Source organism: Toxotes jaculatrix, chromosome 22, assembly GCF_017976425.1.
Source record: "Toxotes jaculatrix isolate fToxJac2 chromosome 22, fToxJac2.pri, whole genome shotgun sequence".
NCBI classification, from domain to species: domain Eukaryota; kingdom Metazoa; phylum Chordata; class Actinopteri; family Toxotidae; genus Toxotes; species Toxotes jaculatrix.
The window spans coordinates 278208-302124 of NC_054415.1; the positions used below are offsets into that span (position 1 = coordinate 278208).

At 48.4% G+C, this 23917-nt stretch overlaps 1 protein-coding gene across 4 annotated transcripts; it reads right to left on the reverse strand.

Moving 5' to 3' along the window:
* Nucleotides 1-15: 15 nt before the first annotated feature.
* On the reverse strand, nucleotides 16-23175 carry stab2 (stabilin 2). Of its 4 annotated transcripts, none has more exons than XM_041030322.1 (69): nucleotides 23029-23175; nucleotides 21921-22042; nucleotides 21720-21835; nucleotides 20846-20931; nucleotides 20649-20715; nucleotides 20467-20562; nucleotides 20195-20317; nucleotides 19902-20098; nucleotides 19659-19786; nucleotides 19410-19543; nucleotides 19243-19322; nucleotides 18553-18702; nucleotides 18209-18352; nucleotides 18055-18117; nucleotides 17848-17964; nucleotides 17508-17561; nucleotides 17332-17412; nucleotides 16783-16935; nucleotides 16546-16605; nucleotides 16363-16464; nucleotides 15662-15748; nucleotides 15453-15564; nucleotides 15190-15370; nucleotides 13759-13852; nucleotides 13495-13653; nucleotides 12938-13033; nucleotides 12767-12859; nucleotides 12638-12685; nucleotides 12100-12227; nucleotides 11826-11928; nucleotides 11415-11492; nucleotides 11242-11331; nucleotides 11040-11147; nucleotides 10752-10883; nucleotides 10538-10666; nucleotides 10397-10459; nucleotides 9869-9967; nucleotides 9587-9782; nucleotides 9405-9500; nucleotides 8931-8988; nucleotides 8709-8782; nucleotides 8459-8584; nucleotides 8076-8149; nucleotides 7898-7969; nucleotides 7537-7656; nucleotides 7413-7457; nucleotides 7196-7288; nucleotides 6788-6943; nucleotides 6551-6679; nucleotides 6284-6343; nucleotides 5946-6122; nucleotides 5766-5855; nucleotides 5539-5685; nucleotides 5330-5389; nucleotides 5083-5206; nucleotides 4606-4755; nucleotides 4420-4524; nucleotides 4179-4286; nucleotides 3507-3700; nucleotides 3288-3429; nucleotides 2883-3016; nucleotides 2636-2801; nucleotides 2137-2243; nucleotides 1923-2042; nucleotides 1684-1830; nucleotides 1402-1512; nucleotides 1148-1279; nucleotides 638-745; nucleotides 16-433 (listed from the first exon to the last, which is right to left on the reverse strand). In XM_041030322.1, the coding sequence occupies exons 1-69, from the start codon at nucleotides 23122-23124 to the stop codon at nucleotides 374-376; spliced, it is 7650 nt and encodes a 2549-aa protein (XP_040886256.1). In that variant the 5' UTR covers nucleotides 23125-23175; the 3' UTR covers nucleotides 16-373. The 4 variants fall into 4 exon arrangements, with proteins under 4 accessions (XP_040886256.1, XP_040886255.1, XP_040886254.1 ...); XM_041030321.1 differs by having other exon boundaries at nucleotides 638-748; XM_041030320.1 differs by having other exon boundaries at nucleotides 638-751.
* Between the last annotated feature and the right edge of the window lie 742 nt (nucleotides 23176-23917).

Here is a 23917-nt window from a genome sequence, read left to right on the forward strand (position 1 = left end):
TAAAATCTTCCTGTTTTTTTTTTTTAAATCAACATTGATCGTCCCACGGTTACACATTATTCTTTACTCAGTGGTTTACAGATTTTCTAACACGGTAAACAAAGCTTTCTGAACCAGAGGCAACAGGCCTGGGCAGACATGACTGTTACGATCTATTTCTGGAGATGTCAGACTTTCTGAAGTTGACTCAGAGCACCTGAACGCATCATTGGCGTTTCAGCAAATCCTCCATCAACTGCCTGCGCTGAACCCTGAAGCTGGACCCAGCGTTTAATCAGCAGACAAAAGAAACGTCAGTGTGTAAGTCCATGGTGAAACACTGCTGGAAGCGGATCAGAGGACGGGTGTAAAACCGTTCCAGTGTCCCCGTCTCTCAGCTGTCCTGCAGCAGCTCGTACGATCCTCCATTCACCACCTCGTGTTTGTCCTCCGCCTGCAAACAGTCAGTCAGTCTGCAGTTAGCACGTCTGTCCTGGTTCCTCTGGATAAAACCTGCAGCAGCGACTGTCAGTCTAAGAGTCGCTACATTCAAACACACTAAGGCTTTTATTTTGTAGAATCATGGAGTGAGGTGAAAGCAGCTGAGTTCACTGAGGTGTGTGTCTGTAGTGAGACTGTGATTTGGCTGCTCACGCACCGTCACGTCACACGCGTTGGACTCCGCAGGTTCTGGAGCCGCTTCATAAACCGGGTTACAGATGCTGCGACTGGCGTCTGCGGGTGGAGCTTCCTCCTCCTCCTCCTCCTCCTCCTGTGGAAGAGGAAAAGATGTTTCACCACGACTGAACTAACATGAGAAAAGTCTCAGAGTGAAACTAAAACCACGGCGTCGTCAAACTGATTTCACACAACAGATCTGAGCTGATGAAGATCACGTCTCACACTAATGATTTAACATCAGTAAAATGTTTCAGTCAAAACTTCAATTACAAATAATCATGAACACTAAAGTAATTTATAACTGACAAATGTTTCACTAAGAAACGAGTTTTACAAAGACCAACAGTCAGTGTGTACACACACACACACACACACACACACACACACACACACACACACACACACACACACACACACACACACACACACACACACACACACACACACACACACACACACACACACACACACACACACAGTCTCTGACCTTAAAGTAGTGGAAGTGGAAAGGTTTGGTGTTGTGGGTGTAGAAGTGGTATCCAACAAAAATGGCTCCTGCCATCAGACCAATCAGCAGCAGCACTCCGACGCCCATCCCTGCCCTGTGAGCCACGTGCATCTGCAGAGCCAATCAGAGACGAGGCCAAAGGTCAAACTGGGGAACATTTTCATTCTTTTTTAGGCAGAACGGTTCTGACGGGCGTTATCTGTCAGGATGAAGAAACGGTGCGTTCCACTCGCCTCGTGGCGTGGAGGCGGGGCTTTCAGGGGTCCCTGAAGAACATGTATGATCCCGTTTGAGGCCAGGATGTCCGAGCTGATGACGAAGCGGTTGTTGATGTAACGGGATGACTGAGGAGAAGAGGAAGGTTTCAGACTTTCTGAAAACAAAAGGTTCTCTAACAACAAAATCTGAACATGTTAAAAACCAGTTTCAGTGGACGGGACAGGACAGGACGGGACAGGACAGGACAGGACGGGACAGTCCAGTCGTCCACTGAACCACAGCAGGGAGAACCTGACCAGAGCCGACGGGTCCAGCAGGTCTGCCACTCCCAGGACGGTCAGACTTCCAACCCTGGTCCTGATCCTACTGCCGTTCTTGAGCTGGCTGAGAGACAGGGCCTGACCCTCCGACAGGTGGAACTCAATGTCCCGCTGAGACAGAGTCTGCAGGGATACATGGACAGGTGCAGACAGGTGAGGACACATTAACAGGTACGGTTATGGTCCCTGTTAGAAGATCGTTCTTCTGGACTCACCTGGTTGTCAGGAAGGCCGTCGTTGTCAGGGACAAACAGAGTGGACTGGACTGTCAGGTTGCCGAGACGCTTCACGAACTGTCTCCCTGATTCAGACGTCTGAGAGTAGTTCAGGATTTGCTGAGGAGAAAAAAAAAGTGGAATTGAGGTGAAGTGGGTGTGACGGAGGCGAGTCCTGGTTCTGTACATAAACCGCTGGATGTCTCACACTCACTGTGAGGAAGCTGGAGAAGGTCGGCGTGGATCTGAGCACCTGCAGCAGGTTTCCTGTACACCTGAAGCCGTCTCCAAGGTAACCGATGTTACACTCACACTTCACCTCTGAAACAAGCAGCAGGCTCTGCTGGTTACAGGCTCGGTTTTATTCACAGTGATTTATCCTGTGTTTAATCAAAGATGGGAGCACTGTCTCCACTTCACTGATGAATAAACTGAACCTCACTCGACTTCTGTGATTATCGACATAATGCTTTTTAACCTGTTACAGCAGAGTGTTCTGACTGAGCTGACAGTGACTCAGCATGCTAACTTCACTGTCTGTTCTTGAACATTTTTAACTAAAATACCAACAAATGAAAACCAGTCAAACTTCTCGTATCTTTTTTTTTTTTTTTTTTGGTAAAAATCCTTAATTCAGATTTTAATTTTTAAGTTTCTCCTGCTCTGTGATCTGCCTTTACTCCTCTCCATCCTTCCTCCTCTTCCTTCCTCACCCTTTATCCTGAAGCAGAAGGTGTCCCAGGTCTCGCTCAGGTTTTTGCGGATCCCATAGTCCACGATGCCCACGTGTCCAAAGCCACAGTTGGGGTTGGAGTAGGTGGTGGGGTAGGCCACCCGGGCCCGGTCCAACCAGCCGGCAGCACACATGTTCAGTCCACCCTAAAGGGAAGAGGAGCAGGACAGCAGCTTTATCAGAGAACAACAGATACTAGCAGCTGTACATGTGCTGCGTTCACTGACCTGCTGAGCGTAGGACAGCTGAGTGTACGTAGCCAGGCTGCCTCCCTCTGCAGTGCAGGCCTGTTGAGCTGCAGTGTAGTTCAGTTTGTACTGACCTTTAACTGAACGGTAGTGAAACACACCGAGTGTTGCGTCTGCACACAAACACAAAACAACAACAACAAACATTTTATACCAACACTCTGCTGCTGCTAATGCTAACATCAGTAACACGAAACCTTCCGCAGCTGTTTCATCAAACCACTTTCACTCCGTCGTTCTCATGTTCAATGACGTGTTTGGAATCAGCTGATGAGTCGTCTGTGAGTGGACAGCGACTTCATGACAAACACGCCTGTGAATTATGATCGTTGGCTCGACCTCATGCTGAAATGACGTCATGAGAAGAACATATGATGGAAATACCTTCAAAGTGTAGGTCTGTACATGTGGCGTCTTGATGACACTGTCCGTTGTCTTGGAGACAGCGACTGATTGGCAGCTGTTTGACCTCACAGGTCACTCCATCTCCAATGTAGTTGTCTTTACACGTGCACTTCTTCTTCCCCTGTTCACACAAACACTTCCATGTTTCTGCAGCTCAGATATATAAAGCGTAAACCTGTTACGTACGTTCATGCTCACCGGAGCCATCATGGTGCAGCTGGCGTGTTCGTGGCAGCCTCCGTTGTCTCCGGAGACACAGGGGTCAATGGGCTGACAGGTGAACCCGTCTCCAGAGTGACCTTTAGGACAGGTGCAGCTCACCTTTTCTCCCTTCTGAGAACATTTGGCTCCTTTGGCACAACCACCGTTCCAGATCTGACACATGTCCACAGCTACAGACACAGACGGGGACATCCTGAGTCACGCTGATCGGATCTTATCACTCTTATTATTACTCTGTGTCTTTCTTCTATTTGAGAGATAATCATACTTCAAGTTGGAACTACAATTCCCATAATGCTTTGAGAGCCATAAGCAAGTTAGCAGCAGCTGAACCCACGATGCAGTGAGCCCACGATGAAGACGCCTCTCTCTGGATCACTGTGACACTGAAGGACACTTAAAAACAGCAGGATTCTCAATGAGGTTCTGCAGGACGGACATCAGAGATGATGATGTCCTCAGGAAGTGAGGTCACACTGAATCATCATATCAACATGTGCGTCAGGTCTGGTTCCAGTCTGACCCAGGACTCTGAGGAGGACGTCCCACTGTCCTCTCAGACCCAGTGAGGCCTCTCACACTTTAAAAACCTCTGATCTAATGCAAACACCAAAGCGTTTGTTTGTGCTGTATTCGTAGTGTATTTACCTGTACAGGTGAATCCGTCTCCTTCATAAAATGGTCGACAGACGCAGGTGTTGTTTTCCTTACAGACGGCTTTTGGAGAACAGGACGGAGAACAGTGAAAGGCTTCAGCTGCGAAACACAGACACGGTTAATCAGCTGATGTTCAAACAGCTGATTCCCACAAAGCTGCGATCAAAATCAGGTAACAGGAGACGAAACATCTGATCAGCCGTCCATCAACACTTCTGTCTGTCAGACTCACATTGCTCGGTCTCACATCGCTCTCCGGCCCATCCACCCTCACAGAAACATGAACCTGTGCCTTTACGCCCGTCGTCACATGACCCGTGTTCTGAACAGTTACAGGCTGAAAAACAAAGAGATGAAACAAACTGTGGGACCATGAACCAGGATCAGACGGCAGGCAGGAGACTGTTTGACCGCTCACCTTTACAGGTGGGTCCGTAGAATCCATCGCTGCACTGCTCACAGGCCACGCCCCCGAAACCTGCGTCACAGGTGCAGGTGCCGTTGCCAAGGTTACCATCGTCACATTTACCATGGTTACTGCAGGGAGAGCCGACTCCACCTGGACACACTGGACAGAGACGGAGAGAGAGAAGATGACCATCCCATCAATCAATACAGTTTAATCAATGATGTCATGCTCATTAACATATTGATGATGTCACTGTGATCGTCTGAGCTTCATGAACAAGCTTTTAAATCAGAAATTCTCTGTCGTCTCGGAAACGAACGCATCATTAGACCGAGTTCTACCTTGACTGCTGTTTTTCATACTGGTTCTATGGTTCTGGCAGGAATGGGTTTCCATAGCAACGCCACCAGATCTTCACTCGGTTGCTAAATGTAGTGACAAAGTTGCTATAAAATGTTTTATATGTAGTTGACAGGGACGTCTCACCCAGACAGTCTCGTCCGTAGTAACCATGACAACACGTAGCTCGCCAGAAGTTGACGGTGCAGATGCTGCGACACCCGGAGTTTTTCGTGACGAACACAGTGGGAAGGTCGCACTTCTCGACCTCCTGAACACAAAACATCACGACGCACACATGAGATACACAAACACGTTTCCCTCAGGATCCGTCGACCACTTCAGAAATGTTTATCTTTGTTATAGAAGATGATGATGATGATGATGATCAGACCTTTAGTTTGGACCCTGTAGGACAGCGAGTAGCTGAGGAGGTGCACGGTCCACAATTCATCTACCACAGAAGAAGAAAAAGAAACACGAATAAAACGCAGACCTGGCTTTGATGTCGGACTGGTTGGAACGTCCACACACCAGAGGGTGCTGCAGAAAGGCACTGAGGACAGCAGGGTGTGGTGAACAGTCAGTAAAGTGAGGATTTACCTGGAGGTCAAAGGTCGTCTGTTCATCACAGCGTCCTCCGAGGCTGGGAGGAGTCAGCAGGCAGTCGATCCCGTAGGCGATCCCGCCGTTAAAGACGAGGTGTCTCTGAACGATCCGACACTTCCCATCATTCACAAAGATTTCTCCCTGTCCACAGCAGAGACAGTCCTTCAGTAAGACCCCGCTGTCGTCTCTTACTCTGGGATTTCTATGTCTGCTGTACTTACGATGTCGTCCATCCCTCCACAGGTGAAGGAGAGCGGCGAGCCCTGCAGAGTCCGAGCTGAGTCCTGATGGATCAGACCTTCAGCGTAAATCTGAGTTTGGAGAAGAATCATGAGAAACAGTTTGAATGTGGTGTCTGAGCAGCGTGCTCTGTTTAGTGTTATTATCCTACTCTCACTCACCTTCTGGGCCGGCAGGATGTGGTACTTCAGGTACTCCACCAGGTGAGGTCTGTTATGTGGGTGGAACAGGAAGTCCTTCTGCTCCTGTGGCAGAGATGCCATGACGCCGTCTGTGGGCAGGAAGACGGTCACCGGCTGGTTCATCCCATCATTCACCAGGTCCATCACACCTGTGTCCTGAAACACAGGTAAACCATCATCACCATGTGACTAAATCCAGTGGGTGTGCACCGGGACTGTGGAGAGGACACGTCGAAGGGTTTGGAGTTAGGGGGTTAGGCTGAACCCTCACAGGTGTCTCCACAGTCACCGGGGTCAAACGTGTTTTAATGTCTCACCTTGAGAAGTTTGTAGAAGGTTTTATAACCATGATGCTCAGACACGTCCGTCAGGTTCAGCTGTTGAATGCAGGAGAAAAGTTTGTATGAAGTTCGATGAATTTATCGTTGGAACGATGAACTCATCCAGTCATTCGTCCATTCAATCGCCCAGATATCATCTACTGACTTGGGGAGGTCAACAGGTCAACGCTCGGTTTTGCTTTATTAACTGATTAATCAGACACTAATCAATAGATGAATGTGCAGCCTGTGTTGTAGACTGACGGGGACATCTGGATCCTTGTCTCTGTCCACATCAGGAGGAAACAGAATCTTGCTGATCTCATGGAAAATGCCGTTGATGCCAACGCCGTTGCTGTACGTCACGTTTGCCTCGTTGATGAAGATGCTGCCCTGAAAATGTCCAACACACAAACAGTCACAGCTTTTATTTCACAGCCTGAACGCGCCCCCTCTTTGATAAATGAACAGAGGACCCGATTCTGCCCTTTGATTGGTCACCTGGATGGACCTGGTGGACAGGACAAGTCCGGACAGAGACGTCAGGTTTCGGGGTCGACTCAGGTCGACAGGAAGCAGAGTGTGACACATGACGATGTGACTGCGCAGGGTGGCGGCGAATTGTTCTCTGTGTTTCTCCGACACCAGCGATCTCATCTAAGAAGAAAAATGGTGCAAATGAACCCTCAGCTGTGTCTCACAGTGTCTCTGTCTCACAGCGTCTCAGTGTCTCACAGCGTCTCAGTGTCTCACAGTGTTTCATGTGTTTGTGTCGATATCCAGAAATCTAAACTGTCCTGCAAATGCTGACTTTACCGTCCGTAGAGACGCTGCTACCATGGCAACAAGTTTCAGAAAGTAAGTTCATTCAGAAAACATTCGACTCTGAGTAAAAAAAAAATTTGTCACCTTGCCGCCACCGTTTGTGTCCACGGCGAAGGCGCTGCTGCTCGGAACGAAGACGGTGAACGGACCACGACCTTCCAGAGAAATCCCCAAAATCTGAAAGCAGAGTTTTTATAACTGTTAACCCGTTTCTACCTGTTTCTACCTGTTTCTGCCCGTTTCTGCCCGTTTCTACCCGTTTCTACCTGCAGGAGGTGACGGAGGGCGTTTGCTCACTCACCATCAGACTGAGGTGAAAGTCTCTCAGCCTCCGCGTCAGGATTTCCTGCAGAGAATCAGCTGTTAGTGTAAAGACGTGAGATACGGTTCGTTCTGTTTTAATTGAGGGGGGGTCAGCTGCTCACCCTCCCCACGGTGCCTGTGCAGGTGACTCCATCTCCAATGAAGTTAGGGATGCATGTGCAGGTGCGAACACCTGGACCGGTCATGTTACACCTGGCGTACCTATGACAGCCTCCGTTTTTCTGAAATCAGCAGCACAGTGCACAGGGATCAGGGCTCACAGTGACGACGACGAGCTGCTGCTGAGTCATGGTTTAGCCTGCAGTGCTTTACCTGTGCTGCCCCTCTGTGTTACACCTGTACTCAGTCTGTTATGATTCATGTCAGTCATGTTTACATCACGTGTTACATGATGCATGTTTGATTATCTGTGTGATGTGAAGTAACAAACTGTTCCTGAATGAAGAGTCAAGACAAACTCACCTTTAAACACAAGTTGATCATCTTACAGTTCTGTCCATCACCTGAGAAACCTTCGCCGCAGACGCAGGAAGTCTGCAAAGTGAGAGACACGCTGCACAATAAGCAGGACGCAGTAAACATGTGATCAACCTACAGAGAAAGCTACGCATCACAGGGTAACATGGGTTCGTTTCCTCACTTTGTTTGGTCCGACATGAACACACTCGGCTGTGGCGTGGCAGCCTCCGTTTCCCTCCAGACAGGGATTTATCTCTGAGGGAGAATCACACAGGAAGAGGAAGTGTGTTCACCTGATGACATCACAGCTTGGTTCAGGTTCGTTCACACACCTTCATTAGTTCTATAAAATAATGTTCTGAGATAAATGACCTTTGCTGTCCTCTGAAGTGTCTCTGAAGAGTTTGTTTCCTCAGTGTTTCTGCTTGATCTCACTTCTCTGCACTAACAAATCTGAGTTTTTACATTCACGTTTTAAATTCTACGAGCCGGAGTCTGAGGACATTTTTCAGCAGGTGTGGAGGCGACACAGGTGAAGCGAAGAACTAGGAGCAGTTCACCTACCGACACACACGAGTCCGTCTCCAGAGTAACCGCTGTCACACACACAGTCCCTGAGTCCGGGTCGAGTCCTCTTACAGACGGCGTGCGGGCTGCAGCCGCCGTTATCCACCACACACGGGTCTTTGGCTGCAAATGTCATCATCATCAGGTTTCACAGAACCAGCAACATAAATACAGCTCAGACAGAGAAGGCCGAAGCCGCTTGAGCTCAGGTGAGATTCACCTGCCGCTGTCCGGCTGTTGTCTTTACCTTGACAGAAGGTTCCGTTTCCTTCGAATCCCGCCGCACAGAGACACTGAGAGCCGGACGATGTCATCACGCAACTATCAGACAAGGTGGAACACAGAGTGTGAGGCCTGAAACATTCTTTATGTAAGGATGTAAAAACAATACAATCCTGAAGGGGGCGCTGCAGCAGACTGAGCTCTGGGCCCAGCAGCAGTCAGGCCTTCACAGAAGGAGACGACTCACTTGGCGCTGGTGTGACATTTCACCGAGCCGCACCGTTCGTCAGCTTTGGATTCGATCTCTGCAGAGCGGCAAACACAAAGGCTCAGCATTCACCTGAGGACTGAACATTTCTGAGACAAACATCTGAAAATAAAGTCGATCATTTACCAGAAACGCTTCGAAGAATGAGAGAAAAGTCACAGGAACGACATTTACAAAGATTTTTTAAAAAGAATAAACTTTACGTGAACATAGATGCATCTGAGCACCAGAAAAACGATTTTACAAGAAAACAGCTGTAATTTCTCATTAAACGTCATTACGTCAAAATCTTCAGAGAAAAAAACGTGACAGTCTTCATCTCTGTCTTCACCGTGAACGTCTCTGCGAGAGTTTGGACGTGGTCAATACTTTTACGGTTTAACACAACAAAACACCTGAAACACGTGTGAACACACGGAGCTGCGTCTGTGCTCTCAGGCCTTATTTTCCTACTTTCGTCACAGAGGACTCCTCTCCAGCCGACGTCGCACTCGCACGTCCCGTCGCCTCGCAGCCCTTCGTTACAGCGGCCATTTTTACATCCACAACCTGAGGAGGGAGAGGACACGCAGACTCACACTTTGTTCTCAGTGCATTGTGTTTCTGTCAGTGTTCACCGTGTGCGGCATATTTACCCTGATCGCAGTGGACTCCGTATTTCCCGCCATGGCAGGTCTCACAGGCTGTCCCGTTGAAGTTTGCGTTACACTGACAGACCCCGGTCCCGTTTGTCCCGTCAGAGCACACTCCGTTACCGAAGCAGGGCTGACCCTTCGGACCGGGACACGGCTCGCAGCGCTCCCCGAAAAAGCCTGCGCAGCACTTCTTCACCTGGAAGCAGAAACGTTCTTTAACAGAGTCTTAGTTGGTGAGGAAACAGCTGACGTGTCTCCGTGTTTACGGCGGACGTGACGTACAACGTTTGTCTGGAGGCAGGTGGCTTTGCAGCCGATGGTCAGCAGCCGCTCCGCCTCAAACATCCGCGCGAACATACATTTCCGAGACCTCGCGGATTTCTGCAGAGAACAGTCACGTTACATCACATCACAAAACATCATGTGATCATGGTTGATTCTGAATAGTTTGTCTGATTTTTTCTAAAATTTATTTAATTATAGTCAGTGGTATTTTATTAATGAATTATTAATGAATGAATCTGAACCCATTCGTTTTTTATTGTTCTGTGTTTTTGGGTTTTGCTCCATTTAAAGCCGTCAGAGTAAAAATGGAGGAGCTGAGCTGCTGGTGCTCTTCGTGTTTTCTGGAATGTTCTACATCTTATTCATCTGCATCAGTTCAGTTCTTGTAGCATATTATAGAAATCATATATCACTGATCATTTAATGTTACTTAAAAAATCCAATCGTGCAAAAGAGCCCACTGGTTTCACTGGTTTCACTGACTGACACCGTGCTGACTTGTCAGTGAAGCGTCTGAAGTCTTACGTCTGGAACGGTGTCGTTGGGGCAGATTCTGCTTTGAGGGAACAAACAGTCGACGCACGTTCCCTGTGGAGAACAAGGAGAACGTTATTCATGTTCCTCCTCGGTCCAGCTGGAGGCTCTGCGGGCGTCAGCAGACCTTACCATCACTTTCTGGTAGGTTGTTTCATCACAGCGGTTCCTGTTGATCTGCAGAACTGCTGACAGACCGTGGATCACTCCTTTACCGCTCAGGATGTTGGAGGAGTTGATCTGAGCATCGTTCACAAACAGCTGGAGGAGAGACAGATGTGATCAGGTGTATCCAGACTCACAGTGATGGTATCTGTATCTGCTTTCCCCCCTTTCAGATTCAGACCTTTCCTTCTCGGGGGAAGATGCCAAGCTGGAAGGAGAATCCAAGCAGAGTCTGTTTGTATCCTCCGGGCTGCAGGTCGGTCTTTAACAGACGCTCTGCTGCCACCACATGGTAACGAGTCGTGTTCACATCCTGTTCACAGCGAGGAAATAAAAGCAAACAAACATTTTCAGTGAAATTCGTCCACATGGGACCTTTTAGTGTTTCACTGGATAATTAAAGTCTCATATTTTGCACATGGACTCGTTAACGTTCATTGGACTGCTGTCCACATCAAAGCCCACATACCAGGGCAACGGCAGCCATTTTCTTCAGGTAATCGTTGATGGCAGTATCTGTCGGAGCGAAGATGGTAAATTCGTCGGCCTGTTCGATCTCGTCTGTCAGGTTATAATCCTGAACAACAAACAGAGACAAACATGAGCTGTAAACAAATAATTCTCTGGAGTTAAAGGCGTGAATGCACAGCACGGCCTGCGTGTTTTCATACGATGAGATACGATCTGAAGAGCGAGAACTCGGGTCTGAGAGCGAGCGTCGCCAGCAGCCCTTCGCTCAGCTTCCTGTCAGGAACCAAAACCTGAAGAAGAACAAAGACAAAGAGGAGTTTCAGCCTGAGGAGCGGGAGCATCGTCACCATCGCCAACGCTGAGAGCCTCGTACCTTATCGATGATGTGGATCAGTCCGTTGGTTGCTGCGATATTCGATGTGGTGACGATGGCTCCACCAACAGCTGTGAGCTGAGAACAAACACACTCAGTAAAATGTTAAAAAGTTTGTGGAGAGATGGAAAGTTTCTGACCGGAGCTAAAACTGTGTCAGACCCAGTCATCAGGAGTCTTATACACGGGTTTCTATACATGTCAATAAATTCAATTCAGTTCAGTTTTATTTATACAGATCCTTCCACAATCAGAGAGCCAGAGTCTGACCCCAGATCAGCAGAAACAGCTCCCTGTGGACAGGAAGGAACCTCGAGCAGAACCTGGCTCATATAAATAAAACGTCCTCAGTCAGTAGAGGTGAGAGGAAATCTAACAGCCAAAACCTTAACCTGGTCTCTGTGGACTCACCTCATTGGTTGTTGAAACAGGAAGTGCTGTTTTGAGAAGTGAAGTCACGGAGGAAACGGTGCTCAGGCTGGATAACGGATAGTTACCTGGGATCATGTGATTTCTGTCAGACACAGGACAAAAGGCTGTTACACAGTAAAAACTGCCGGAGACAGAACTAACATTTCAAACTCGCTTCAGTCTGTTGACGTTCTGAACATTTCCAGGTCAAATGAAGCTGCTGAACGTCTGGTTTGTAAAAGCAGAAACAAAAAAAGATTTAAGAAGTTGCAACCTAATGAGACTCGGCAGGTTTCCCTTCGTGGTCCAGAAGTTTTTGTCCTCTGAAGACATTTTTGCGACAGCAGCCGAAGACGGAACCAGGAGGGTGAGGTTCTGATCAGACAGAGACAAACCGGAGTCCTGAAGGAGGATGGCACACAGACAGAGTGCTCGTTGAGTTTCAGGTGAATTCGTCTGATGTTCATTTTTCACAGATTGCTGTTACAGACCTTTATGATTAATGATGCAGCACGTTTGAGTTTGGGATTCATACCTGTGAGCTGTAACGTACAACCTTCTTGAGTTGCAACGACATTCATCCAGAACTTTCTGATTTGTATCCGTACATAGGTTTGTGATATGTATTGTCACACAGCTGAGTTACAGTGGACAGACATTATAACAACATGCGTGTGGAATTTCCTGTTAATCATTTAATGTGAGTTGATGGATGGAAATGAAGCGATCTGAGGCCCAGACGTCAGTGTTGGACATGCAGCTCTGATGTTTTACTCTCTGAACATGTTTCGTAGGACGTGAGCGCCACTCACAGTTGTCCACGTGAAGAACGGCGAGGTATCGGGCAGAACCATCAGCTCCTGAAATCACCAGGAAAACAAACTCAGGTTTGGTAATGAAGACACCACAGCGTTTAACGTTCAAACACGGCCGTCGCTCACCTGTTCCACCGTGCCGAAGCATATTCGTCCATTTCCAACGTATCCTTCATCACAGACGCATGTCCACTGAGAGGACAGCAGCTGACAGCTGGCCTGGAGACAGAACCGACATGTGAAATCCTTCAGTCTGGCCTGAGTCAGATATTCCATACATACATTTATGGAACTCACCAAGTAATGACAGCCTCCATTCACAGTGACACACTGGTTAACAGGCTCGCAGTCGTGCCCGCTTCCTTTGTAACCGGCTTTACAGCTGCAGTCGCTCTGTGGGTTTCACAAAGACCAGAGGACGTTCAGGACCGTTCTACCAGCTGCTGAGAAAAGACTAACTACCGCTCTCATGTGCAGTTCACTCTCAGTTCACTCACTCCATAAGAACATTATACTTCCTGCTTCAGCACCCATAGCATTATGGGAAGTGTAGTGCGAGACATCAAGTTATTCCAAACAGAAGTGAGACTGACAAAGACACGTTACTGTCTGTCGAAAACCTGCAGACAAAAACCTCAGGTCTGAAATTAGAAAAGAAAAACTCAGGAAGAACCGAGAGAACAAAGTGGACACACGGTGAGAGACACACGGTGAGAGACACATGGTGAGAGACAGATCTGACAGAGGACTGTAAGTAAAGGGAGGGAAAGCTGCATAGAAAGCCAAGGTTTAAAGGACAGAAGGCTGAATCAGGTCTTTAACACCTGTGGTGATAAAACCTGAGTGGACCTCACCTGTCCAGGTCCAACGTAGATGCAGGTGGCATTGGGATGACAGTCCCCTCTGTCAGGGCCCTCACAGTTGTTGATTGGCTGACAGTCGTCTCCGTCCTTCCTCCATCCTCTCAGACACTGGCAGGAGTGAGTCCCTGGTCCTGTCTTTACACATTTCGCCTGCAGGGGGCACCGACGAGCACCGAGTCAGACAGCGACCCCAGAGAGATGAGGACAGGTGAGGCCGACAGCAGCGTTAGTCATGTTAGAGTTTGTGTGACTTACGTTCACACTGCAGCCGCCTCGGAGGGGTGGAGCACAGGGGTCAGACTCCACACAGGTGATGCCATCACCTTGATAACCAGGTTTACACACACACCTAAAATTACACACAGGACACAGTGAGGAAGGTGTGGTACTAACAGCTCATCATTCTGAAAGAAAGGTTAATGCTGCTCAGGGTCCAGTCGCCGCGTGTGGCCAGGGAACACTAAATCAAACAGGTTTACATGGGCGTGGCCTGTCACCTGAGAGGGAGGGGCTCAAAGCATCGTTTTTAAAACGCTGACGTTCTGCCGTGTTTGTTCGTGGTAACTGCAGCCTGGGGGATGCTAGGTAAAGATGGTGGTTAGAGCCACAGACTGTATAAGACAAGGACGTAGCACCCGTGACGTCACCCACTGCTTTCAGGGAGTTGTGACCAAACCATGGGCATTGGAGCTGCGCCATCTTGGATTTTAGTGGGAGTGTACTTTCCATATTTGGCGGAGAGGCGGTTACTCTACGGGTCAGCCATAATAACATATTAAAATGTTTAATATTTAATATTTACCGGCTTTCACCGCTGCCTCCATCCACTATCCACTTACAGTTACAGCAGCCGCTGACTGACGGAGCTGCTCTGTCCATGCAATGTCGGACTTTTTAAACAGAAAAATGAGACCAAATAAAATTGTAGCCTAGTATTCACACAATAAACAGACTCTGAGCACGGAACACACCGCAGCAGCGTTCCTAACATTAGCTGCTCCGGTCCTCTATCTGTATCAGCAGCGACCAGAGATCGGCAATGAAGTCATAAGCTAGCGGCAAAATATGCTAATACATGCTAATTAGTGCAAACATCCAGGTAAAATAGTGAGAAATTTACTTACCGAAAAAAACTGTAACACAGACTCAACACCGACGGTCGGTTAGTACAGTCTACGCTACAACAAGCCATACTGTCACAGAAACCTATCCGAACATTGGCAAACAGCCGCTGGTGGTAGCCGGAGGCCTCTGGATGTAGCCGCCTAGCCCAGCCGATGCTTTAGCAAAGAGCTAACTGTCAGTGCCTGTCTACGGACTGTCACTCAACGTAACCACGCCCCAATTTATGTAAGAATTTTAAGCCTAAATAACACTAAAATGGTTGTGGTACAAAAAAAAATTCACCCCCCCACAGTGTTCACGGAGGTGGAAACTATGAACAGAGACCAGAAACTAAAACGCTGGATGTTGGTACCGGACCACGAGCTGCTGTGGCTGCCTGTGACGTCAGCCGATCAGATCAAACACAAACAGCATCAGGACAGAATGTTTGGTATTTACTTCCTTTGGAAAAACTCAGTTAAATCAGCACAAACATGCCGACGCACAGCGAGGCTTGAAAACAAGGAGGACACAGTTATTGTTGGAAAGTTGAAACTGAGCATCAGACACAGGTAAACTCACCTTGGCGTCCCCCGACTGAAGTCGCAGTCGGCGTGGGCGTGGCAGAACTGAGCCTGGACGCCGCAGGCCGCTGTCCGTCGGTCGCAGAACCGACCGGTGAAACCGTTCAGACACGAGTCCGGCTTACACTGACCGTCAGAGTCCAGGCGGTTATCGCACCGTCCGTGGATACAGGGACAGGCTGTGGACACACAGGTGAGGTCACATCATCCTGACATCACACCTACCTGTATGTCATCAGAGGTGAGATGGCTCCCACTTACTTTTGTCACAGTTTGGTCCATATTTGTTGGAGGAGGAGCAGTACTGACAGCGCGAGCCTCTGAAGTTTGGATCACAGACACACGATCCATTTCCTCCAATCCCCTCCACACACTGTAAAAAAAATCACCTTAGTTCCTTCAGTTCTCTAAACACACTGTACAAAATAACACTGCAGTTCCTTCATAACTTTGTGCTGAGTGTGTCTGACCTGACCGTGTCCAGAGCAGGGAGTCTGGTGTCCTCCTGGACAGGGGGTGCAGTCTGGACCATAGAACCCTTCACAACATGCTGGAGTCTGAGCACAGACAGGTAACACACACAGGTAACACACACAGGTGACACAGGTGACACAGGTGACACAGGTAAACACAGGTAACACAGGTAACACAGGTAAACACAGGTAACACAGGTAACACAGATAAACACAGGTAACACAGATAAACACAGGTAACACAGGTAACACACACACAGGTAACACACACAGGTAACACAGGTAAACACAGGTAACACAGATAAACACAGGTGACACAGGTAACACAGGTAAACACAGGTAACACAGATAAACACAGGTAACACAGGTAACACAGGTAACACATGTAACACAGGTAAACACAGGTAACACAGGTAACACTGATAAACACAGGTAACACAGGTAACACAGGTAAACACACACTTTCATATGTGAGATGATCATTTGAGATCTACGATTCTAGGACAACTGGGCAGCTCTGTCTCCTGATGAAGATCATATGATAAGGTCCAGCTTTTAAATGACCCTCGATATGAGACTGTCTGGTCACCTGCTGTTTCCACTTTACTTTCTCCATCACATTTCAGTTGTTCTTAGCTGGAGCTGGAGCAGATGCTGCCTCTGAACGTCTCTAATGTCTGAATCGTGGCTTTATTTACCGTGACAGTTGCGTTGCACAGAGGTGAGCAACCGGTTGCCGGGATACTGACAGCTGGACTGCCAATGGAAAAAGTGTAAACACATCCAAACGTGGAGGAGCCCTGATCAGCAAACAGAGATCATCATGAACAGACGGTTAACACAGGAGCTCAGGGAAATGAGACAAGAGTGAGACGTCTTACCGTGTAAACTCCAGACGAGCACTGGGACAGTTTGACTTTGGAGCAGCTGACACATTCACCCTGAAGAGACAAGAAGTCGGAGGTAAACGTCTGCGTGGCTGTACGGATGGACGTGGCGTCACGCTGCATGTTCACAGGAAACGCGTCCCATGGACGGATTCCTTGTTATCTGAGGTTTTAACAGCTTCTCCTGTTTCTCTGAGCTCTGACCTCTGCACGTCAGAGGTAGAATCTCACCTTTATGATCTTGGTCTCGGTGACGTCACACCTGTGTGGCAGCACAGGTTCGATGGAGGCCGGAGTCAAAACGGCGTCCAGCACATACAGACGTCCGTTTTTAGCTTCCACAGCCGCCTCCAACACGGCGGCTCCGTTAACCAGAATCTGACCCTGAGAAACAAAACACCCGTCAGAAACCCAGAACCAGACCAGGGCCAGACACACACCAGGACCAGACACACACTGGGACACAGACCACATCTTAATTAAAGATTCATCAGGCTGATTCGTCAGTCTCTGATTAAACCATCTGACCTGAAACATGATAAATGACCAAGTTCACAGATGAAACCTTAAACCTGACGTTGTGTTTCCTCAGTGAATTTACTGCAACTGACTCTGTCTCTGTGTCTCTCTCTGTCTCAGTCTCTCTCTCTGAGTCTCTGTCTCTCAGTCTCTGTCTCTCAGTCTCTGTCTCTGAGTCTCTGTCTCTGTCTCTGAGTCTCTGTCTCAGTCTCCGTCTCTCTGCCGTCACAGTGTGCACAGACAGGTGTGGACCACACTTACGTTTTCTGTCACGTTGATCGTCAGGACCTGATTGGCCATCGTCACAATTCTGGGACTGGACGCGGCGTTGTAGACTTCCAGCTTGAAGGTGAGAGGGAATCATCGTCAGAACATGTGACCAATGAAAATGCATGAAGTAAATTCAGGTGTTAATGAGTCGGCACAGTCGCACTCACCGTGGTTCCTGGGGCAATGTGGTTCCTGATGAGCTCCACCAGCTTGTTGTGACCCTGAAGATTCAGATAATTTCACATGAGATGGAATGAAAGTTAGAAAACCCAAGAACCCGACATGAACCGTGAGATTCTCTCCTTCAGCGCTCCGTTCACAGGTTTGGGTCTTTGACAGAGAATAAACCACAACACGCTGTAAAAAATGAGATGGATTTAAATGGACATGAATGAAGGATTTAAGGAGGAAAAGCCTTAAAAAAAAATCAGCTTTGAATTTTTAATCATGGTACAAACTGTGCAGCAGCTTGGCTGTTTAGTGTGTGTGTGTGTGTGTGTGTGTCACCTCAGCACTGCTCAGGAAGGGCAGGTATCCTTCAGTCATCGCATCGAAAGCTGAACTGCTGGGAGCAAAGACGGTGATCGGCCCAGGAAGGTCCAGGACAGACGCCAGGCCGGTTTCCTGTGAGCAGAGGGGACAGACGGTGTCAGCGTCTGTGGCGTCTGTCAAAACGTCCTCTCATACTGAGAGAATGTCCAGGAATGTCCTCACCTCTAATAAAGACTTGAACTTGTCAAATTTTCCATAGTCAGAAATGATCTTCATCAGGTTCTCCTGGGAGCAAACACACAAGGTGAATGAGTGAATATGCTGGTGGATTCATCAGTTGGTGTCTTCACTGATCTGATCTGACATGAAGACAAACCTCAGTATCACTGTCCACAGTGGGTGAGACGCTGTCCATTAGCTTATTGATAATATGGATCATCCCGTTGGACGCGACGACATCGGACTGGATGATGACTCCTTTCTTTCTGCTGCCATGGATACGGATTTTAGTCTGAGCGTCCTGGAAGAGAAAGAGCGAGACGATGTGCCACCTGACAGCGTGTGGACATGCTGTAACGTCCATGCCGATTCATGTGCAGGATTCATGTGCTCATTCAACTGAACTGATTATTAATGTTTTGTTGATTTTATGGTTGTAATGTCCGTCTCATGCTGTTTCGTCCCCTAAGTGTTTGGAGACCTGAGGTTTGTGTGTCTCACCCCCTCTGATGTGTCTGTCTCAGCTGATTTTCCTGTCAGGGTGTAAAACACATCGGTTTTCTTCAGAGTGTCAAACGGCATCACCCCAGCAACCAGGTGCATCTTACACAGGTATTTAGCTTTGGACGGGTCCGCTGTCAGAGTCTTCACCTGGTGAACGAACAGACAAAACCGTCAGATTTCACATGTTTATTCTTTACAGAGGAAAACACTCGTCCTGTGTTTAAGTTCTCCTGAAGTTATTTTCTGGAATCAACCTTTGAAAGTGTTCGGAGCCGACAGGAAGGACAAGCTTCTGAAATAACACTGAGTGAGGAGACTGTGCTGGACGAGGCGTGGACGTTCCCACGCCTTCGAACTTTCATCCTTTAAACCCCATAATTTTCTTCTTCTGTTGTCATCACGAAACATGGTCGAGTAAATTAAGGCCTCATGAAGAAACAGCATCTAAATCCTCAAAGCAGATCCAGGAAGACTCCCCGCCCAACGTTAGCATGACAGCGTTAGCCAGCTAGCTAGGAAACACAAGGAAGCTCTTCAGGCAGAGGCCACCTGACTGAGAACTGGTGTGGGGGTGCTGGGGTTCAGGAGAATGGGTGGGACTGGGAAACCACAGAATAACGCTGCTGTAACCTGTGAGTTTGGCGTCAGATAAAACCGATCGATCAGTTCATTTGATGCGATTCTCACCGAAGTTCCTCTGAAGCCTTTATTGATCGGGACAAAAACAGTGAAAGGACCCAGGTTCTGCAGAGACCACGACAGAGACCCTGAAAAGACACGAGCAGAACGTCTGTAAATCATTTCCTCTCTTCATCGGATCATCTGGTGTTTTGGCTCATGACTCGTCATCATACCGAACAGAGAGATGGCGTTGCTCAGCTGACCGCTCCACTGTCCTCCAGGTTCTGTGTTCAGATCGTTCAGGCGCTGCATGATGTTCCCATAACAAACTCTACCGTTACCAAGGTAACCCTGGAAACAGGTACACCTGAGGGACAGAGGGACAGGTGATCTGCGTCAGACTTTGATACTGTAACACGTGGAAAACATCTGTACGTTCAGGAGATCCAGAGGTGAGAGTAAAGAAAATAAAAGGGGCTGACTCCACTCTCCCTGGGCCCACGGTGGTACAGTTAGCGTTCCTGTGGCAGGAATCAGGTCTGCAGGAGTCCTTCAGGCTGCAGCTGCCGTTAAACAGGTTTTCAAAACCAGGAAGACACTCACAGTGAGACTAAACCAAAGCAAGCAGAGACACAGAGGGTTAAATTCACTCTGAACATTCACAGGCAGCTGCTCCTCTAAACCAGATCCTCATCCTGATCCTGATCCTCCCAGTACTTTATTACCTTTCCTGGTCCGTCGTAGACACATCGGGCGGACTCGGCGGAGCAGCCTCCCTGTTTGGTCTGACACGGATCGACGGTCATGCAGACTCGCCCGTCCCCTCTGTAACCCTCATTACAGGCACACAGGTGCTGGTTTGGACCAGTGTGGACACAGGAAGCATGGACATGACATACTCGCTGGAGACACGGGTTTACAGCTGAGGAGTCAGAGGACAAATGTTTTCATCTTCCTTCTTATTAAGTGATGAATGAGTGAATGAATGAGCTGTGACATTGTTTCCACACAAACTCACATAAACACTGATCTCCTGATTTGTGGAATCCAGGCAAACACTGACACATCAGCCGACCTGTCAGAGCGTCCTCCATACAGCGAGAGTCCTGCTGACACCTGAGAGCCGCACACTCAGCCAGCTCTGTAACACAGGACAGGTAACAGGTGAGAGCATGACACGGCACAGGTAACCGTAAATAATGGGCTCACGTGTTTATCGAACGATGACGCTGTGAAATGATTATTGATTCATCATCAGAAAATCAAATGTTAACGATCAGAGGAACTCACCTTGGTCACAGTTTGGACCTTTGTACCCAGAGAAACAGGTGCAGCGACCATCACCTTCCAATCCAGAGTTACACAGACCGTGCACACAGGAACACACTGGACAAACAAACAAACAAACAAACAAATGAAAACAAAAACAATGAAAAACAAAGTGAAATGAATGTGAATAGTAGAGAAGTTACCTGAGCTGCAGGTGGGACCATATCGACCAGGTGCACAATCCTCACATGCAGTTCCTGCAAAACCCGTCTGAATCGCAACACACACACACACACACACACACATATTTATATATATATATATATATATATATATATAGAGAGAGAGAGAGAGAGAGAGAGAGAGAGAGAGAGAAAAGACCTGTTTCCAGGTGTGTTACCTGACAGCTGCAGGTCCCGTTCCCTCCCAGTCCATCAGAGCAGACTCCTCTGTTGTTGCAGGGTCTCTCGGGACGATCGGGACACTCTGAAACACAAACATTCACAAAAGGAAGCGTGAGCCTCAGAGGAAACTCTCCGTCCTTCCTGGTTTCATCCCTCACTTTAGTCTCTATCCGTCCTCTTCCTCTGTCCCTCTCTTATCTCTGTAGGTTATCACTCCGCTGAGCGTCCCTGTTTCCTCCTGTTCCTCCTGACGTCACTTCAAACTTCGTCCTGATCCAATCAGCTCACAGTAAAGGCTGCTGGTTTGAATCCCAGGACCACGTGTTTGTGTGTGTGTGTGTGTGTGTGTGTGTGTGTGTGTGGGGGGGGGGGGGGGTTGAAGTCAGTCCAGCTCCATGTGTGACCGTCAGCACATTTCTGTTCTGCTGACTGAGAGTCTGCGGAGAGGAAGGAAGTCCAGATCCCTGCAGGACGATCTGCATCCTGCACAACTGACCATGTGACAGGAGTCACCTGGAGGACTGCTGAACACCCCCCCCCCACCCCCACACACACATATGGACAGCTGTGGACAGCTGTGGACAGGAGTGTAAAGGGTCTCACTGTGTCCTTGTAGCTCAGAGGGTTTGGGGTTTGAGTCGTCTGTTAAACGAGCACGTGAATCATGAAATGCTCTGCTGACTCAACTCTACGCCATTCACTGATACCCATGGTTACCATGGTAACAGCAGGTGGGTTACAAACATTCACTGTGAAAAAAACGTCCTACTTCCTGTGGCTGCTTCCAAATAAAAGCCTGGTGGAGTGTTTTAAAACAGCAGTGAACAGTGAGGCTGACTCCAGGAGTAAGGGACGTGTCTCAGTCCTCACCGTTACAGTCCGGACCCCAGTAACCTGGACAGCAGGTCTTCACCTCCACCTCTCGGTAACACTCGAAGGAGCAGCCGCTGATGGCTAGCGTCATACTGGCGGTTCTGATGGAGTACCTGAAGACAGAGACACACACACACTGGATACAGGTCTCTGGACTCACCGAGAGGCTGTTCTCTGCTGCTGGACATTCACACTCACTTGCAGTCCTGAGCGGTGGACAGGGGGGTCTGTTTGTATCCTGAAGGACAGGAGATCAGTGCGCTGATGCTACAGGAGTGACAGGCCGACCGAGTCTTCAGCACCGTCGAGTCTGAGCAGTTCTGACACCAACAAACACAATATGAGGTTTAGGGTTAGGGGTGGGGGGGGGGGGGGTTAGGGGGGCTGGTGGGGTTAAGTGTTAGGGGTGGGGGGGGTTGGGTGGGTTGGTGCGGGCTTGGTGGGGGGGTTTAACTCTGAGGGCAAACAGCTGGAATCAGGATTATAAAGTGCAGAATTCTGGAGACTTTAGAAAAAGGTTTGGTTTGTGTTGGAAACGCGTCACGTGACCTTTGATCACTTTGGAAACTTTTTTCCAGATCCGTGTTTTCTTGGGTTTTTTTTACAACCTGAGAAATGTCTCCAGACTTTCCAGGCCCAGAAATCAAAACTCTCAACCCTCATAAAATCAGTGTGGAGTGTAAACAGGAAGCGAGCGTAATAACTGGAATAGCTGCTGCGATTATCAGCTGCATCTGATCCACCCAGGAAACTACCACAGACACAGTCACACCAGTCCTGGAAAGACCTGGACAAGCCTGGAGTACTTGGGTTTGGTTGGCCTGGAAAGTTTTGACTGCGACACTTTGGTCAAGAACTGATTTACAGTGAAGCAGGAAACAGGCGACTGGAATGGTTTCAGGAGGGAAAATCAGAAAAGAGTCTTTGCTGCTTTGACTCTTCATCATCATCATCATCATCATCCTCACAGAGGAAACATTAACACTCAGGCTCAGCTGCTCGTCGAGGTGGAAACACCATCTGCAAAGCTCAAACAACATCCCATAATCCTCCTTTCTAAAGGTTCCTGACTCTGACTCCACTGACTCCACTGACTCCAGTGGAGTCAGTGGAGTCAGTGGAGTCAACTGATTTCGGTGATCGTTTTGTGATCTGATGAACTCACAGACAATCTGAGCTCTGAGGTTCAGGCTCAGGATCCAAAGTTGGTTTTAAAGGTTTGAAAGAAACTGGTTCTGCTGTCAGTCCAGAGCACGAGAGATTTCTGAACGAACGAATGAATGAATGAATGAGTGAGTGATGTTACCTTCTGCAATGCAGCTGAAGTCTTCATTTTGTCCATCATCATCATCATCATCATCAGAGAAACAACCAGCAGCTTTAGCCTCTGACAGACCTCCATGTCTCCTGCCCCAGTCTCTCCTGGTCTGTGGTCCCTCCTGGTCTGTGGTCTCTCCCGGTCTGTGGTCCCTCCCGGTCTGTGGTCCCTCCCGGTCTGTCCTGGACTCTTCCTGCCGGGTCTCTTTTCAGCCTCCCGTCGTGGCCCCTCCTCCTCCTCTGAATCCTCCATGTGTTTCCTGAAAATCTGACTCAAAGAAAACTGCTGAGTCAGGAGGGTTTCACACACCAAAACCACTTTCATGCAACTTTCTCTGACCACACGACGACGAGGAGCTGAAGGTTCGAGCTGCTGCAGTCACAGAGAGGACGCATGGACATGTCCAGCTCCACGCAGACCTGGGCAAACTGTCCTCTGTGCTCAGACTCACACTCAGTCTGACAAAGCACAAACTGTAAATATGCACAAATCTGTTTTATACAACAGCTTCAGAAGAAACACATCAGAAAGCATCAAGAGCAAACAACAACAACAAATAACAGAAAAAAACACTGAACAGTTTCACTGCGAAATTAAATGTTAATGATGAGAGTGGTTTTTACAGTGTCTCTCACTCAGTGACAGGAGAGAGAGAGAGAGAGAGAGAGTGTGTGTGTGTGTGTGTGTGTGCAGTGAATAGCAGGAAATCCTGGACTGTAAATAAGAATCTGTTGCTCTTTTCTCTTTCCTGAAACTTTTTGCTCTGTCATCACACACTGCTGATAAGACTCTCACACTCTCACACACACAGCCCTCCTTTCTGCTGACTGTCAGTCCAAACAGGACTCGTCTGTTTTTGTTCCTAACTCATCATTAA